Source organism: Physeter macrocephalus, chromosome 21 (genome assembly GCF_002837175.3).
Source record: "Physeter macrocephalus isolate SW-GA chromosome 21, ASM283717v5, whole genome shotgun sequence".
NCBI lineage: Eukaryota > Metazoa > Chordata > Mammalia > Artiodactyla > Physeteridae > Physeter > Physeter macrocephalus.
In genome coordinates, this window is record NC_041234.1 from 120202358 (window position 1) to 120220765 (window position 18408).

Genomic DNA, 18408 nt, shown 5'->3' on the forward strand with positions numbered 1-18408 from the left:
GAGAAAAACAAATACCGTATGCTAACACATATATATGGAATCTAAAAAAAAAAAATGGTCATGAAGAACCTAGGGGCAAGACGGGAATAAAGACACAGACCTACTAGAGCACGGACTTGAGGATACGGGGAGGGGGAAGGGCAAGCTGGGACGAAGTGAGAGAGTGGCATGGACATATATACACTACCAAACGTAGGGTGGATAGCTAGGGGGAAGCAGCCGCATGGCACAGGGAGATCAGCTGGCACAGGGAGATCAGCTCGGGTGCTTTGTGACAAGCTAGAGGGGTGGGATAGGGAGGGTGGGAGGGAGGGAGATGCAAGACGGAAGAGATATGGGGATATATATATATATATAGCTGATTCACTTTGTTATAAAGCAGAAACGAACACACCAGTGTAAAGCAATTATACTCCAATAAAGATGTTAAAAAAATTTACATTGTCATCTAAAGCACATTTCAGGAACATTTGTTCACTCACGTGAACTGTCATGTTTTAGGAAGCATGATTTTTCAGAAATGTGTCTGTGATGTGAAGCAGCTGCAGTGTCTGTGGCACTTGGCTAGGTCCACAGTGAAATCCGCAGTCAACCTTGATAGGGCCTTCACTCTCTGGGAGCATATAGTCGTTAGACTATATACTTCAGATCCCACTTAAAGAGGGAAGATAATATTTATATTAAGAGGCAGAGATTTGTTTTCCCCTAGTCTTCCTACCAACTTCCTTTTCCCAGTTGGGTGCGGGAGTGCACTTACAAGACTTGGGGCGCGCTTTTCCATGGTGAGTGACAGTGCCTCACATTCAAGATAGGATCACCCTCTGTATCCATCGGGTGCACTACAATGGTTTTCATACTGTGCCTGGAATTGCTTTGACCTTGATCTCCCAAGGTCCACTTGTGGAAGGCAGTAGACACCTGTATGTGTCACTTTTGTCACAGCGTGCAGTTTCTTTTCCAGATGAGTTCCACCATTTTAAAGTGGAGCAGTTGGGCATTCTGGCTTCTGAATTATCAGGTTGCTTTCAGGATCGGTGATGATTTTATGTTTAACTGCAGAGTGGGATTAACGTGTGTTATCTTTTTTAATGATCCTTCTTTGCGTCTCATAAAGCGTTTACCCGATATACCTTGTTCATTGTGCAGAGTTTAGCTCCCTTTTGTGAAAGCAGGGCTCACTTTTTCCCCTCCCATTTTTATGAGCACCTTCGAAATGGTCTCCGTGTGTCCATGGGTTCTGTCACTGTGGCTAGTGATCTGAAGTGCGCTTGGGTTAAGTCCCCTGGGCGAGCCTGGCACAGGAAGGGCCAGTCCTGTTGCTACACAGGCATTAAAGGATAATTAACAATTCACTTGGGGGTTGTGGCTCCAGGACTTCAACAGTTAAGCATGCCAATTAAGTGAAAACACTTTGGTGGGAGCCGCTCAATTAAATGGGAACACTTTAGGAGGACCTGCTTGGAAAAACTGTGAGTGAGAGGGAGAATGACGTGTGTATCTGTTGCGCAGGGAGAGGGTCTGTGATGGCATGTTCATGGGAGGATTTAAAGCCAGTCCCCTAAACCCATACGCACCATTAGGCTTCAAGGACACTCAGTGGCTGCCTGGCCTTTGGATAAGGCCTGGTGTTAGATATTACCTGGTGGCATATTACTTCTCTCTTTTCTGGTGTGGTTTGAGATGTCTCAAATCTTGGGAGCTAGACCTCAGGCACGTTAGCTCGCCTCTCAGACCCGTGTCTTCCTTCTCTGTAAAATGGAGGCGGGAATGACTCTAGGTGGCGATCGTTACATTATGTGAAGGGAGAAGCATAGTGCCGAGCGCATAGTAGGTGCTCTGTTAATGGAAGTTTGATGCATTTAACGCACCCCTCCCCCCAGTTTCTCACATGCCCACTGAGGGTTAGGAGCTGCTGCAGATGCTGGGGATTCGGGGGTGACCAAGAAAGAGAAGGTCCCTGTCCTGTCCGAGGTGACATTTCCCCCCAGGGACAATCAGGTAAAAACAAGCAATTTCGGAGGATACGTTTTAGGTAGTGAAAAGTGTTGTAAGTAAACCGTGATGGGGCTGGAGAGTGAAGTCATTTGGAGGAGGTGACACTTGAGTGAGGCCCGAATTCTTCGAAGGAGCCACCTGAGGCAGGTTCAGAGGCCCTCAGGGGTATTGCCTTGGCGTGTTTATGACAGGATGAAGGCCGAGGGTCTGGAAGGAATGACTGAGACGTGGGGTGCAGGATACGGGTCTGGTGGGCTCAGCCAGGGCCTTGGAGGGGGTTGAGGCCCTAGGTCCCTGGCCTGAGGGTGGTGAGAGGAGGCTTGTAACAGACCATCTTCCTCAGGAGGTGAAGGTGAGATGGTCTCCTCTCCATTCCACTCGGCCACAAAACCTCAATGTCAATTGGAAGTGAATTTTTTAGAATGAATTGTATAAGTAATCTATGACCGGTTCATTTTGTATTGGAAGCCAAAGTCAAACCAGACATCACATGTACACCAGGAAGAATCCAACTGCTCCCAGGGTGCCCTGCCCAGGTGACAGTGGGCTACAGAGGGCTTGGCTGCTGGGCACCTGGGGCTTCCCTCACACACTGGGGAGCACCTGTGCTGGCAGCTGCTTCAAGATGGAAATTGAGTTTCCGTGGACACTGGGGCCAAAGGAGGCCTTCTCCTCACACCTGTCATGGTTCTGATAGCTTGGGGGGTGATCCCAGGAAGTGACAGCCCCATGGACCTGCCTCTGAGCTTTCGAGGACTGCCCACATATTCCTTCCGGCCCTGCTCCGCTGTGCCTGCCTTGCCTGTGTGGACACCTCGGGATGTTGCCCAGCTTCAGGGGCAGTTCCCTGTTGTCTCCTTGGCATTAGCCCTGTCCTCTCGCATGCTGAGCATCTTTCTTATCCAAAGTCAACCGAAATCTTTTAAAATTGTTGTTCCTTTCTGATTACCAAAGAAATGCAGTTTGGTTACTAAAAATTCATTACGGAGACAGAAAGCAGAAGACCTTTCTAGACCTGGACTCTACCCCAGGGTGGTGCACGTTGCAGTCTCGATGTGCTCATTCACTGTGAGTCACTCTCAGTTTATTCCTTTCTTCTCCTAAAACACAAATATATACCATTCTCTCCCCTTCCCATACACTCTTTGGATTTTTTAATAAACAGTTACTGTCTGTCTATAATCTTCTTTGAAGGAGGATTCAAATTTTTGTAATCTGCTGTGTGTCATTCTACATTGGCCACCTGTTGATTTTTTTTTTTCATTTTCATTTACTTTTTAAATTTTTTCTGTTTCTTTTCTTGTCTCTCACCACCAATTGATTTTATACTTAAGCTCTCCAGTTTTCTTCCTGCTCTGAGTTCTAGGATTCTTCAGAAAGGTCTCCCTCATGTTTTTATGATGTTGGGATTATTGAGACCCTTCCTGTTGGTAATAGTATATTGTTTTCCATCCTTTTACTTTTAACCTATCTCTGTCTTTACATATAAACTCTTCGTATTTAAAGTTTCTTGTTGACAGCATATAGTTGAGTCTCATTTTTTAAAAAAAAAAATACAATCTGATGATCTCTGCCTATTAACTGGTGTGTTTAGTCCGTTTATATTTAATTTAACTATCCATATGGTTGTGTTTAAATTTGCCTCTTGCTATTTCTTTCCATTTGCCCCATATGTTCTTTTTCCTTTGTTTTTTTTTACCTTTCTTCTTTTGGATTATTTTTTAGAACTGTATTTTATCTCCACTAACTATCTCCATGCATCAGAGTCTTGGAGGGCTTTGTAAAGCACACAGTCGTACATTTTATTTCCACATATGTTATAAACCCTGCACTACCTTATTATTTTTGCTTTAAATGTTCAGTTATCTCTTAAAGATTTAAAAATGAGAGAGGTAAAAGTGTTTATATTTCTGCACATATTTACATTCCTGATGTTCTTCGTTCCTTTGTGATCCAAGTTTCCATCTGGTATCATTTCCCTTCACCTGAAGAACTTTCTTTAATATATCTTGTAGTACAGGTCTGCTGGTGACAGATTCTTTCAGCTTTTCTCTGTCTAAAAAAGTTTTTATTTTGCCTTTATTTTTGAAGGGTACTTTCCCTGAATATAGAAGTCTCGGTTGACATGTTTGTTTGTTTTTTCCTTTAGCACTTTAAAAATGTCATTCAGTTGTTTTCCGGCTTGCACATTTTCTGATAAGAAGTTAGCAGCTATTCTTATCTTTGCTCCTCTGTATACAACATCTTTTTTTTCCTCTGGCTGCTTTAAGATTTTCTCTTTATCACTAGTTTTCAGCAATAGGATTATGATGTGTCTTAGTGTACATGTGTGGGGTTGTTGGGGTTTTTTTTTCGTTTTGTTTTTTGTTTGTTTGTTTAGACTTGCTAGGGGGTAATTGGGCTTCTTGGATCTAGGTTTCATCAGATTTAGAAAACAATACATTTTAACCATTATTTCTTCAATTATACTTTTATCCCCCTCCTCCTTTTCCTCATCTTCTCAGATTCCAGTTACATATGTGTTAGACCACTTTCTGTTATCCTCAAGTCACTGAGACTCTGTTTCTTAAACATGTTTTTCTTTCTGATCTAAATTTGGGATAATTTCTATTGCTATGTCTTCAAATTTTCTAATTTTTGTGGGGGGAAAGGGCTGTGTCTAATCTGCTGTTAATCACATCCAGTGAAATTTTCATTTTAAATATTACAGTTTTCACCTCAATAAGTCCCATTTGGTTCTTGTTTATATCATCCATTTCTTTCATTATGTTCCTGTTTTTCTTTAAATAGTTATACATTGTTAAACTAGCTGTTATCCTTGTCTGTGAGTTCTGTCAGTGATCATTTCTGAGTGTTTCTATTGACATTATTTTCCTTTCCATGAGTCACATTTTCCTGCTTCTTGGCATTTACTTAATTTTTTATTGGATGTTGAACATTGTAGAGATTATGTTGTTGAGTGTCTGGATTTTGTTGTTTCACTGTGAAAATTGTTGGACTTTGTTTTGGGAGGTGGTTATTTGTGGAATAGTTTCATCCTTTCAAGGCCTAATTTCAAGTTTTTCTAGAGCAGATCCAGGGTAGCTGTGGCTCCAGGGATAGATCAGTCCTACTACTAAGGTATGGCCCCTCTGATTCTCTACTGAATACCCCACGTGATCACTGAGGACTCCCTGCTCTGGTTGGTTAGACCCTGAACTTCTCCCTACCTCTGTGTGTCCTAGGAATTGTTCAACTTACAGCTTCCTGGTCATTCTTTTCCTAGTCTTTGGGAGTTTCACTCTATGCATGCATGGCTTAGTAGTTAAGAAAGACTAAAGGGGAGCCTTGTACAGATTTTTTGGAGCTCTTTTTTTCTGTATAGCTCCCTCCTTTCTGGAACTCTGCTCTGCCTCAGCTTCCCTGAACGCTGGTCTGTGTTGATAATCAAGCCACCAAGCTCTGTTTGGGTCCCCCTTCCCTATACTCTCAATCTGGAAATTGCCTCCAGGAAGAGATCTGGGACACTGATAAAGCTCACCTCATTTGTTTCTCTTCTCTCAAGGATCGTGATCCTGTGCTGCCTGCTGTCCAATATCTAAACACTGTTGTTTCACATCTATTTTGTCCAGTTTTCTACTTATTTATGGCACGATATTAAATCTGTTCCTTGTTACTCCATCATGGCCAGAAGTGGACGTCTCTGTCTAACCCTTTTAATATAACATCTAATTTTACGTCAAAGTATTTCTGGAGTATCTGGGTTCCGTACTCCTTGAGCTAGTGTGAAAATGCTTCCTTTTCATATAACTGTGAACCGAATTGACCTGACATCAGAATAGAAACTGTGTTCCTGTTTCTGTGAACTCACTGAAGTGGGAGGCCTGTGATGCACGCACACCTGTGGTGGGATCCGAAAGACAAAGGCAACTTACACATGTGGTTCAGATCCTTTCTTTAGCAACTTAGTCTTTGAAGATCATTTTTTTTTTTTGGTTTGGAGGTGTCTTTTTCCAGGTATTTTGTTCAACTTTTCATTTTGTCATATATATCACAGAAACATTCTTGTCTGCAAGCTGTCACCTGGTGAATTGTTTCGGTGGGGTGGAGTGTGGCCTTTAGAGGGCCTTACTCTGCTAGTCAGGAAGCCCTGGCTCCTGCTCTGTTATGTCTCTTCCCTCCAGTAGCCCAGTCTGGTTTTTTTGTTGCCCCTACAAAGTTGGGAAGGATCTCTCACTTCCTAGTTATTTCTTCTGATGTTCTTTTGGGGATGCTTCCTTCCTGTGCAGTGTTAGCATTGAACTCTACAAGGCCTACTGCTAGGAGGCCTGTGGCCGACCTGTCTCTGAGAGCCAGTCTCCCTGCCACTGGCTCTTGGTCTGAGTTTGTCTTCTCCTGCCTGTGCCTGGGCTAACATTCATTTGTCTTGTCTGGGTTCCCTCTGGCCTGCCTGTATCAATTCTCTGCCAGCCCACTTTCCCCACTGTTTGGGATACATTTTGTTAGGCATATCCGTGCTCTGGCTTGTCATTCAGCCCTCTGTGCAAGAGAAGACTCAAGAAAATGTAAAACAGGGGAAAAGGAAATCACCAGTCTCATCCCACGGGACCCAGAGGCAGGGCTGCCGTTACTCACGGCTCTTTTCACTTTCTTTAGCTCTGCCTGCCCCACAGGGTCTTGCCCTTCCCCAAGATGGATTCCTGGGAAACCAAGTCCTGGCAGGCCCCCTTGGGGTGCTGGAGGCCCAGGTGAGCTGTGCTTCCTTCAGTCTGGCTTGGGAACCTGTCACTGCTCCCTGATTCTGGCCTTGGACTCTGCCTCTTGCCCCAGCATGCCACACAACAGGGCCCGAACCCCAGCTGCTGCCTTCCCTCCCTCTCTCTGCTTCTCTCCCCGGAGTCTGCCAAGGAATGGTTGCCTGCTGGGCTTGTAATTCCCATCGTACTGTTGGGGGAGCTGCGTTTCAATCCAAGAAAGTGATTGAACTGAAGTCCCTTGGGAGGACAGTGGGAGCCAGGGCCACGGCCCAGGTCTCTTGGCACGTGGTCAGGTTCTCTTTCTAGCACTTCTTGAGGCTTGTAGTTGTGTTTCCATGTTCGCAATGCCCGCTCACTTCAGGCTCCCACCTCTCATCCCTGGGGTTAGTGGCACTGCCCTTGCCTCGTTCTAGAGTGGATGGAAGGATAGGTTATCCCTGGGAATTCTTTCAGGATCCGGTGACATTTGGTGACGTGGCACAGTACCCCCTCAAAGGGAGTGGCTGAGGCTGGATCCTGAGCAGAGGACACCGGCATATTGAAGGAATGTGACCTCTGTGGGTAAGGATGCCCCCAGCCCTTCCACAAGCTTTGCCACCAGCTTCGTGGTCCTACGAAGCTGGGAGTAGGATAAGGGGCACCTGGCATAGTGTTACACAAGCTCACCTTCCAGGGGCTTACGCTCCCCGGGAATGGGCCGTGAGGAAATACAGAGGGTCTGCTACACCCGACATCTCAAAGTAGCAGGTGTCCCTCCCGACTCCTAATGGCATGGAAAGAAGCCCCCTCAGTCTTTCATTGGGAAAGAAATTAGAACAAACTAGCCACTATAATTAAATACTTTTTTTAACATCTTTATTGGAGTATAATTGCTTTACGATGGTGTGTTAGTTTCTGCTTTATAACGGAGTGAATCAGTTATACCAATACATACATGTATCCCCATATCTCTTCCCTCGTGCGTCCCCCTCCCTCCCACCCTTCCTATGCCACCTAATTGAACACTTTCTTAACCCACAAATTATATAAATTTCATGGCAACTTTACTGTAGTTTACCGTTGGGAGGGGTTGACGTAGCAAGCTCCTTTGCACCATCAGGGCCTGCACGTGGTGAGGTGGGGAGGCTTCTTCGGAGGAGAGACTGCCCGGGGTCAGCTTTGACAGTTATGGAAGAACCCCAAGTTCAATGTGCAGACCTTGAGGAGGGCGGATGGGGGAAAGGGAGGATCAGCTCCTCGGGAAGACAAACTGGCGCTCCACCCAGATGGGCCCACAGCTTGCTTCATCTGCAGCCCCTGGCAGGAGCCGACTGTTGGGAAAGGCATTTTAAATGGATGCATGGCTTGCCTAAGGGAACAGCCAACCCAGTCTTTGGGGATTGAAAGGCTCTCCCCTTCGGAGGCCCTGAACCATTCCTACCCCATCCCGATGTCATCTCTGGACGCTGCCATAGCTTGTTTCCTTTTCCGCAGGCAGGAGTTCCTGTTTTGAATCCTGACTTGGTCTCTCACCTGGTGCAGGTCAGACCCGTCCCCTCACGTGGACTGAGCTGAGCATTCAGGTGAGTAAAAAAGAAAGCTGAAGAAATGTCAGGGCATCGTTGGGGTGGGAGTGGTGTGCCTGCCCCTCAGTCACCTTGACAGGGAGCATCCAGCAGTCAGGCCCTTATGCCCCCTCCATCTCCCGCGCTTGTTTCCAGCTGGGTGGGGAACCGCCATCCTGCCCCGGTGGCCTCCAGGCCCGATGCTGGGCAGCCGTCTGAGGAGGAAAGCGATTGTTGACAAAGGAGAGTAAGCTCCTTCCTTCCTCCCTCCTCGGCAGAGTGCAGTGTCTTGTGGTTTTCATTTCAGAAAGCATCTGGGTGACCCAACCGCCGGGGATGGGTGAAGACGCCCAGTCGCAGGAGATGGCGTCCACGAGCCCCCCGACGGCCAGTGAGCGCAGCCCTGAGGTCAAACAGAACGGGGACTCCGAGGGGAGGGGAGGGAGCCCCCAGAATCTCCCTGTAGAACATCATTTTGCATGTAAAGAGTGTGGGGCTGCCTTTCGGCTTAAGGTCCTCCTCGTGCAGCACCAGCGAATTCACAGTGAGGCAAAGGGCTGGGAGTGCGGCGATTGCGGGCAGGTCTTTCGGGGGGTGTCTGAGTTCAACGAGCACCGGCAGAGCCACGTGGCGGCAGAGCCCCGGCCGGGCCCCAGCCGGGCCCTTGACGAGGCCGTGGAGAAGACAGAGCAGCTGGAGAGGGAGGCGAAGCCCTTCGAGTGTGAAGAATGTGGGAAGAGGTTCAAGAAGAACGCGGGCCTCAGTCAGCATCTGCGCGTCCACAGCCGGGAGAAGCCCTTTGACTGCGAGGAATGCGGGCGCTCCTTCAAAGTCCACACCCACCTCTTCCGCCACCAGAAGCTGCACGCTTCGGAGAAGCCCTTTGCCTGCAAGACGTGTAGCAGGGATTTCCTGGATCGCCAGGACTTTCTCCAGCACCAGCGGATGCACACCGGCCACCTGCCCTTCGACTGCGACGACTGCGGCAAGTCCTTCCGAGGGGTCAACGGCCTGGCCGAGCACCAGCGCATCCACAGCGGGGCCAAGCCCTACGGCTGCCCGCACTGCGGCAAGCTCTTCCGGAGGAGCTCGGAGCTCACCAAGCATCGGCGGATCCACACGGGCGAGAAGCCGTACGAGTGCAGCCAGTGCGGGAAGGCCTTCCGCCAGAGCTCCAGCCTCCTGGAGCACCAGCGCATCCACACCGGGGAGCGGCCGTACGCGTGTGGCGACTGCGGCAAGGCCTTCCGCGGGCCCTCCGACCTCATCAAACACCGGCGCATCCACAGCGGACTGAAACCCTACGAGTGCGACCATTGCGGGAAGGCCTTCCGCCGGAGCTCCGGCCTGAGTCGCCATCGGAGGACCCACAGCGGAGCAAGACGCTGCGAGTGCAGCGAGTGTGGCCGCGTGTTCAGGAGGCGGTCGGCGCTACAGAAGCATCAGCCCACCCACCGCGAGTAGGGAAGGCCCGCGGCCCCGCGGGGCCCCGGAGCGGGAGGGCAGAGTCAAAGGAGATGAACAGTTTTGTAGCGCTTATATATTTTCTCTTCAGAAAGGTTGAAACCGATTTATACTGCCACCAGCAATTTATAAGTGTTTGTGTTTCCCATCTCGCCTGTCGGGAGCAGCTTCTCCCATTTTGATTGAGTTTCGGCTGGTTCGTCTGGAATCGAGTACCTTCAAGGTATTTAAATGCACAGGCCTTGAACTGGAGAACGGGAGAAGAGAAACCCGCACGTGGGGGTGGAGCTCGGGATGCTTGGTCCTCTCCTGCAAGCTCCCCCTTCAAGGAAACTGAGACCCAGAGCTGTTCAATGATGGTGTCCACAGAATGTGATCCCGACTTTCCCCAACAGAAGATCGATAGCCCCAAACTTCTTTGGCCTACTTGAATTTATAAATTTTTAGGGCTGTAAATAGAATAGTCAAATGTCTTATAATATTTAATTTATTAATTTAGTTCTACATACATATTCTAAATCACATATTATATAGAATAATATATTAATTTAGAAAAGATTCCACTCCATGAGATCATTTTATCCTAATTCCCCGTATGCATTTCTAACCTCACCGTCTTCACCAACCTCAGAGGCCCTTTGGAGTCATCATTGTCAAAGCACACATCCAGTGACTTCCATCCATCCGAGCTATGTGCCACATAGCACTGTGACAGTCCCTGCACAAGGCTCTCACTAGAAATCGCCTCCCAAGCCATAAGGACAGGTTCATGTAACATTAGAATGATTGTTGTCGTTTTTTAATTTACTCTGTAGCTGTACCATGCAAGCACTTAAGGTTTTCCTTTTTTTAAATGACCTTTAAAAGGCTCTTTTAAAGCATCGAAGACTTGTCATTGTGAGGTCATACTCTTAAGAAGAAGTACTAAATCTGAGTTAAATTTCTTTTGTGTCCTTTTTTCTTAAACCAATTCAATCTGGTGACTCCCAGGCCTATCCAAAACTAGCGTCGACTGGGGTTTGTTTCAGGCCGATGGGTCTTGTCCTCAAGCAGCACTGTTTTGTTCAAAATCAGGTAGTTGAGAGAGCGTCCCCGTAATAACAGGGACGTCGCGAGGACTCAAGCGTAAGGTGACGCCTCCTTTTCGGGAACGCTAGCCTCTCATGGGGGGCCTAGATGGTACTTCTCCAGTCCTCCGTTTCCACCTCTGTAAAATGGGGATGGTCACAGGACTACCTCCTAAGGTTATCGCAAAGTCTGCGATGCCGCGCCTGGCACGGAGGTACGCACTCAGTGAAGTCATCTGCCGTCATCACCATGGTTATCGCTGTTGTTCTATGACTCATTAGTACCCAAACTGAGGATGGACCCAGGCCTCCTGACTCCTAGTCTCATCTTCTTTCTCTCACGTGATGACTTAAAATACTGTTTCCGTTTTCTTGCATGCAGGGTACGTTCATCTCCTTTGACCAGTTACCAAGTTACCTTTGGACATATTGACTTTATACAGCAGTTCTTTCTGTATCGATTGTGATGATCTCTTTTCCAGTTTTATTGCTTTGCCTGTTTGTAGCAGTTTTATTACATTTTTGTTGTGCAAGCTTTTGATTTTTTACGTATCCAAACAGTCATTGTTGTCAGTTAAGTCTTAACTTCCTTTGCTTCAGTAGTTAGAGATGATGACATTTTCTTCTAGAATTTGAATTACAAACGAAGAGCTGAAAACCCTGCCCCACCCGAAGGTGGATGCTCCAGGTGGGCAGGCTGGATGGAAATGGGCCGGAGACACAGGCTCACTCCTCATCCAAGATGCAGACTCTGCATGTCTGTGGGCGGTACTTGACTATCCAACCTGGCCACTCAGGCACTCGAGAGGAATTTCCATCTCGGATTGGCCAGAACACTCTGGCTCTTCCTCAGTATAGCCCTAACCTTCAGCGGCAGGGCTGGGCCTCACCCAGATCAACGGGGTGGTCCGAACTTGGTCTCGGCAGCAGCTGGGAGCCTTGGCCACGCTCAGCGTGGATTCAGTGCCTGAGCAGCAGATCCATCCAAGAGACATCTAAAACACAAGAAAACTCACCCGACTGACGCTGTCACATGGATGGCATCCTCCTAGCGAGTGATTCTGGGACTAGAAGGAGGTCGGTTTGGTGGCTTCTGCTTTTGGCAGCTAGGCGGAAATTCACCCATGTGTTCGGACGTCACCTCCTGCAGCCACACCTAAGAGGGGCGACAGAGCAAAGGCTCGGAGACGAACCGTGCCCCACTGATGGCCACCCCAGGCCTGGGCTGTGACTTGTAACAGCCTTGCCCAGGAGGGGCAGTAAAACAAGGGTTTGGAGGGCAACGGTGCCCTTCTGACGACGGCCCACGTGGCATAAAAGTAGAAGTTGGTCATCCTGGGGCTGGCCTGTCACCTTCAGCAGCACGGGCTGGCCAGGAACCTGGCTCCTCCAGTGGCCTGCAGGGCCCACAGATAGAAGCTGGCCTCACCGGGGCTGTAGAGTTGACTTCCCAGCACCTGTGCCTGGGGTAGAGGCTGGGAAGCAGGGTCCCACAGTGACCCTTGTGACCTCAGCCGGAAGGTACTCTGGAATGGCCCCCAGGCCACGCCAGTGGCTCTCTGTGACGTCTCCATCCTGACCCCCGGGGCTGGAGAGAAGCTGACAGCACTTGTTGCATAGTGATTCTTTCTGCTCTGGGGGCCTCCGTTCTTGCAGTAGTTGTGAATCTGTGTGTGAAATCACTACTTCCTTCTCTCATGAGTTTTCGCTTTTCAAGCTGTTATGACCTATTTGCTACAACTGTCATTTGGTAAGGAATGTTGGCGTCCACGGCGGGGCAGGTCTGGCACCTTAACCTGGAAGTACCTTGCCGTGTCTTGCCCGGGTTTTATGAAGGATCCAGATGCAGTATTCACTCAGAACTCAGCGTCGCCGTCACCGCTGCACTTGTCCCCAGCCAGGACACGGCATCTTGGCATCCCGTCATGCCCTCCTTTCCTTTGTTCCATTCTTGGTTCTCTGATTTTCTCTCGAACAAACCGTCTGCCAGAGTGAACACGTCTTTTCCGTCACTCTGTTTGCAGGTGAAGTCCGTGCTCCCTCTGTGGCTTTAACGTGTGTCCTGTAGTTGCACCGAGTTCAAGTGTTTGCCTCTGGTCCCTGGGGGGTGGATTTCCTTGGACTCTCTAGGTCTACTGCTACGTCAGATGCAAAACGTGATCAGACTTGCTGTCGTGTGTGCTTGTCTATGCATTTGTGTATCTACCTCATTTCATTTTTCTTTCTAATCACACGTATTCCTTTTGCAAGGCAAATGGAGAGCAGGTGGGTTATATAGAATGCTGGCTCTCCTTCGAAATCGGCCCTTTTCTTATATTCTGAAAGAAACCCTCCATTGCTTTTATTAAAGTTTTGAATACTTGCTGACATTTTCAAAAGAAAGTAACTGTTTACCCCACCCGGTTACGGTGGGCGTCTGTCTCTCTCGCGTGGGGTTGCATTCCATTCCACGTGCCTGGGGCTCCAGCCCCATTGTGCGCCGTGTGGCCCCCACCCCGTCTAGGCCACATTAATTCAACCAGAACTGAGCACCTGACTCAAGGGCAGCAACCGGTCCACAGCGCGGGAGACATGGACCAGACCTTTCGGGTCCTCCAACTGTGAAGTACAAACAAAGAAACTGAGAGAGAAGTTTCTAGTTGGTGCTGGAAGAAAGAGGGAGCCACCTGGGATTTAGAGGAGTTGTCCCCACGGGCAGCACCGGCTTGAAGATCTGTGGGCTCCGGCTGGGCACCCCCAGAGCAGCCTCAACCCCAGCACCGCACGGGAGGCCTGACTGGGTTACCTTCTGGGATCTCTGGCAACTGCCCTCACTGGTCCACTTGTGTCCCTGCCATAGACTCCCTTGACCTAAGCCAGCTTGAGTGGGTCTCTGCTTTTTGCAGTCTGTCAAGAGCAATTGCATCGTCCCGTTTGGCTGCTTCTTGAGAAGAATCACACGGCTCGCTTTCCTCATGTCCCACCTGGCCCTCGTTCCTGGCCCAAGGCCCACCTGACCGTCGTAAACTTACCCGTTTTAAATGTGGTACTGTACTCTGTTTGCTAGGGTGGGTGCAAATCTATGCCTCCTAGTCTCAGTGAGTTTGACCACTGCTTTTCTGTCTGGGCACCGTTCCTGTACTGACCCCGTGTTTGCCCCAGGAAATGACTTTAAGTCACCGCCCACCCTGTTCTTTATTTTGGAAGTGTCTCGCTACTTGTAGCAAATCCGTCAGATTGGGGAATTGATCACTTCTGTATGACTAGTATACTTAACGTTGTGCAGTTCTCATTGCATCAGTTGGGTGTTTATTTTCAAAAGTAGAAATGGTCTCTTTAAACAAAAATGGCCTTCAGCATTACTTGCAGATCTGAGAACAGCTATGTCCTGCCCCAGTTTGTATTTTGGTTGTTGGCACTATTTTCTCACTCCTCCCCAGTCTCCTTAACTTGTCTGTTTTATGGCACTTACTATAATCAGCTTTGCACTAGAGCTTCTCCCTCCCCGCCCTCCCTCACCCATTAGACTGTGAGCTCTTAGAAGACAGGGGTGACCCTTCGTGTCTGATTCCCCTTCCAGATCTAGCACAGTGCCTTGCATCGAGTAGATTTCAATAAATATATGTTCAATGGCATTGGTCTTCCTTGACTTATTTCATCAAAGCTTGGTTTATCAGTTCTTCCCTTCCTCTTTTCTCCACGCTCTGGAGTTCCGCGCGCGCCACTGGGTGTAGGAACTCCTCCCCTCCCCCAGCCACCCCTCAGGACTGTGGGTCCTGGAGGTCCGACCTTTACTTTTGCTCCCCCTTCCCGCCCTCCCACTCCCTCAGGACCTGCAGGGCTGGAGGGGGCCTCAGTGAACAGAGGATCAGGCCCAGGACCTCAACAGGTTCCTGGGGGTCCAAGTGGGCAGGGGAAATCTGGCCACGCTCCCTTTTGATCCTCTGCCCTCCCAGTGTTCCCCCCACTTCCCCCCCCCCGCCCGCGCGCCCCCCCCCCCCCCCCCCCGCCACCCCGCCCCTCCGCAACTGCCTGCTGGATGCCTAGAGGGGAAAGGAGGTGCCCTGAGAGAGAGGGCTGGTTTTCCTGGAAGTTTAAGCTGTCCCTTGGCAGAAGGGGCCTGTCATTCAGCCAGTTGCCCCCCTCCACTCCAGCTGGGGCCCTCCCCTGGGTCTGAATTCCGGCTTGACCCTGAGCTTCTCCCCTAGGAATCAGGAACGGGGTGACAGAGGTGGCTTCTGGGACTTGAGAATTGGCCAGCCTCTCTGGGCTGCGTGGGAGTGGGGAGGTCAGTCTTCTTGGTGGCCAGTGGCTGGCCTTCTCTCTAGTGTCCATAGCCTCAGAAAAGGCAGGTGACGAGGACAGGCTGCTGGCTTCCTGACCCTCCCAGATGCAAACAAACAGATCGGCCATGGAGTCAGCCGCCCCATCCTGGAGGGCCAAGTGTAAAGTGGGCTCCAGGAGGGGCTTGGGTGGGGCCCTTCTGGGCCAGGATGCGCTCCAACAAGAAGAAGCCACATTTTGGAAAGGCGCACGACTCCACCCACCAACCCAGTCTCCCCGGAGGTGCCCAGGCAAGGCCTATGTCATCTTTCCCCCATGGTCCCATCCTCATCACGCGGTCAATTCTTCTTCTACCCAAATGCAGCTTCTAAGCAGGTGGCGTGACACCACCCTGCCCCACCCGCAGCCCAGCCATCTCTGCTTGCAAGCCAGTTGTTTGGAAAGAACCATTCATTTGCTTTGCTGGTTTCATGATGTGCTTGCTACCGAGAGTTTCACCGATTTTTCCTTAAAACATGTGCAAGCTCTGTTCTGGCAAACTTCCCTGTGTAAAAGTCAAGGCCACAGGTCCACTTGAAGAGCTAATAATGGGCCCAGGGGAGCGGGGGACAGCCTGGGGCTTTTCTCTTGGGGCCTTGTGGACCTCCAGCAGGGGGCAGATGGAGAATGCTCATTTCTGCCCCTCTTCTAGTGCCCCTGCCTTCTGGAGCCCTGGAGCTTCTCTCAACACCACCCTCCTCTGAGGGCCCCCAGAAGTCTTTTGCTTACCTGAGAGTTCACAGTCTCACAGTCCCCAGACCCCCCCACCTCATGGGCCAGCGTCTGAGCCTCCCTCATTGCTAAGGAGGCTCCCACCCGCGGCCCTCTGCCCCAGCCCACTTCTGCCCAGCTCACAGACCACCTGGGAGGGGCCACTGGCACTGTCCTAGTCCGTTCAGGCTGCTGTAACAAAAATACCATAAACTAGGTAGCTTTTAAACAACAGACGTTTATTGCTCACAGTTCTGGAGAATGGGGAGTCCAAGATCAGGGTGCTGGCAGAGCTAGCATCCAGTGAGGACCTGCTTCCTGCTTCATAGATGGCTGTCATTCAGCCGTGTCCTCCTGTGGTGGAAAGGGTGGGGGAGCTTTCTGCGGTCTCTTTTATAAGGGCACTAATTCCATTCATGGGGCTCCATCCTCATGACCTAAAAGCCCTGTAAAGGCCTCACCTATTAATCCCGTCACATTGAGGGTTCGGATTTCAATGTGTGAGTTGGGAGGTGTGGGGGGGCGGGGGGGACACAGACACGCAGTCCATAGCCAGCATGTAAGTAGAAAGGGGATACACTTCCGCTAAAATGCAGAATACTCCCAATAGTCTCCTAGCCCACTAGGCTGAAGCTTCCAGAGCTGTATCGAGGTCCACCCTCACCAGCTCCTCCAAGGGATGCTGAGCACCTGCTGGGTGCCAGCCCTGCTGGCCCAGGTCATCATCGGAACACTGGGCTAAAATGCATTTCATTCAGAAGACTGACCGCCGGGCTGCCACTAGCCTCACATTGAAGTGCACCGTTGATGTGAGTCTGAGGTGGTCCAGCAGGACTGGACTGAAACTATCACACTGGTGATGAGAGGAGGAAGGAAGGAGAAGAGAGAAACTCGTGGGCAAGGCTGCCCTGCCGACCGTTAATGGAGGTGAGGGGACTTGGGCTTCTCTTGGATTCGTGCATTTATGAGTTTGACTTATACTTTGGTGAACTGCTTGGCCTTTTTCCCACTGAGCACATACTACTGCTTTAATTAAAATATTTTAAAATATATAATGAAAATATGGCCCCCAAATTTCTTCAGGCAAGACAGCTTGGAAAAAACCCTGTACTCTCTCACCCCTCACCCCTTTTCTGACCTTCATTCAACAAGCATTTATTGAGGACCTTCTGTTTTCCAAGTCCAAAAGAGGATGACGTAACCCCTGCCCCCGGGGACAGAGCACTGGAGCAAGACAGACCCATAACCAAAATGTTACCACAAGTGGGACCTAAGTTCACAAAGCTGGGCTCCTAGGATTTGTGCCGTTTCGTGGATACCGGTTACACTTGGGTTAAAAATTTAAAAAAAAAAACTACGGAGCCAAACACACGCGCCTAATATTAGCAAATGAATCACCCTCCCTCCATCCTCAGGTCCTGTTGATTTTACATCACAAAGACCTTCCTGTCTGGGGCCCAGGCACGTCAGCGAGCAGGAAGCCTGGCCAGACTCAGCTTCGTGCCAGGCCTCTGTGTGTTCCAGGACAGCCACTTCGAGGTCTGGTTGGGGATGACAGGTGAGTGGCACGTGCCCGGAGGATGGGAACGGATGCAGCCTCAGCCTTGACTCAGAAGCGCCACCCCGCAGACCAGGAGACGCCTGCACTCCGGGAAGCTGAATGGGAGGTGCTGAATTGTCGGGCCTGCGCACTACGGACCCGGAACCTCTCGAAGCCTCACAGCACCAAGCTGGCACGGAAGATGGCCAAGGCCAGATCCCAGATCTCGTTATCAGAGAATGAACTTCTGAGATTCAATAACTCTGAAATTTTCTCCAGATGTAACTGTTATTGCAATTTTGTTACACGGTTTCGTCCTCCGACGAAAGGTTTCAGTAGTATGTTTCCCACAAGGAAGTTTGTACTGAGAAATGGAATAGTTAATGATAATGGAATATCAAGAAACAAAGGATGTCACAGTGGGGGGGTCTGGCGGTCTCCTTCCAGGGACCAGCCTAGGAACTGCAAGGGCGCCTATGAAAAGAAAACCTGCCGTCTAGCAGCCGTCAGACTGCAGCCACTCCCACTCCCGAGGGGAGCCCTGAGAAAGCACAGGACCCTGGCCCCAGAGAGCTGAGGTGCGTATCAAAGGAATGATTTCAGTGAGCCCGCACTCTGGCATCTTCCCATACACAGGAAAGCGCTAAATTCCTTACCTTGGGATATCTGGTTTTCTTTATTTAACAATAATTTTTTTGATGTTCCCAATTACCTGCTCTTCATTACAAAACTCCTCTATATCCTGGCTCCTCCCCTCGCCTCCTTGGAGCAGTTTCTCAGAGTTATCTGAAACGCCGTCTCCCAGGCTGCAGCCCTCATTTTGCCCCAAATAAAACTTAACTCGCAGCTCTCACGTTGCGCATTTTTTAAGTCAACAGAACCTAGGATTAACAGTTTGGTCAAATCTCAAAAACCCATTGTCTTTAGTGACTGAGAACCGTCGGCATCTATAGCAGTTCTTGTGACAAGATTTCCTTTCAATTTTTTTAGCAGTTTAAGCATTTTGTAAAGTCTGCTTTGACGTTTGTTTAGTTGAGACCAAACTGTTT

General features: G+C 49.6%; 1 protein-coding gene across 2 annotated transcripts in view; it reads left to right on the top strand.

The window, feature by feature from the left end:
* Positions 1–14443, top strand: part of ZNF275 (zinc finger protein 275) — an 18664-nt gene extending 4221 nt beyond the window's left edge. The window contains exons 1-4 of one of the 2 annotated variants that reach the window (XM_028482555.2): positions 6602–6722; positions 7185–7292; positions 8205–8293; positions 8583–14443. In XM_028482555.2, the coding sequence (XP_028338356.1) occupies positions 8612–9739 (1128 nt within the window). In that variant the 5' untranslated portion in view covers positions 6602–6722; positions 7185–7292; positions 8205–8293; positions 8583–8611 and the 3' untranslated portion in view covers positions 9740–14443. Of the gene's footprint in view, positions 1–6601; positions 6723–7184; positions 7293–8204; positions 8294–8582 lie in introns of those variants that run through there. The other variant, XM_024116798.3, reaches the window with a different exon arrangement.
* The last annotated feature ends 3965 nt before the right edge of the window (positions 14444–18408 follow it).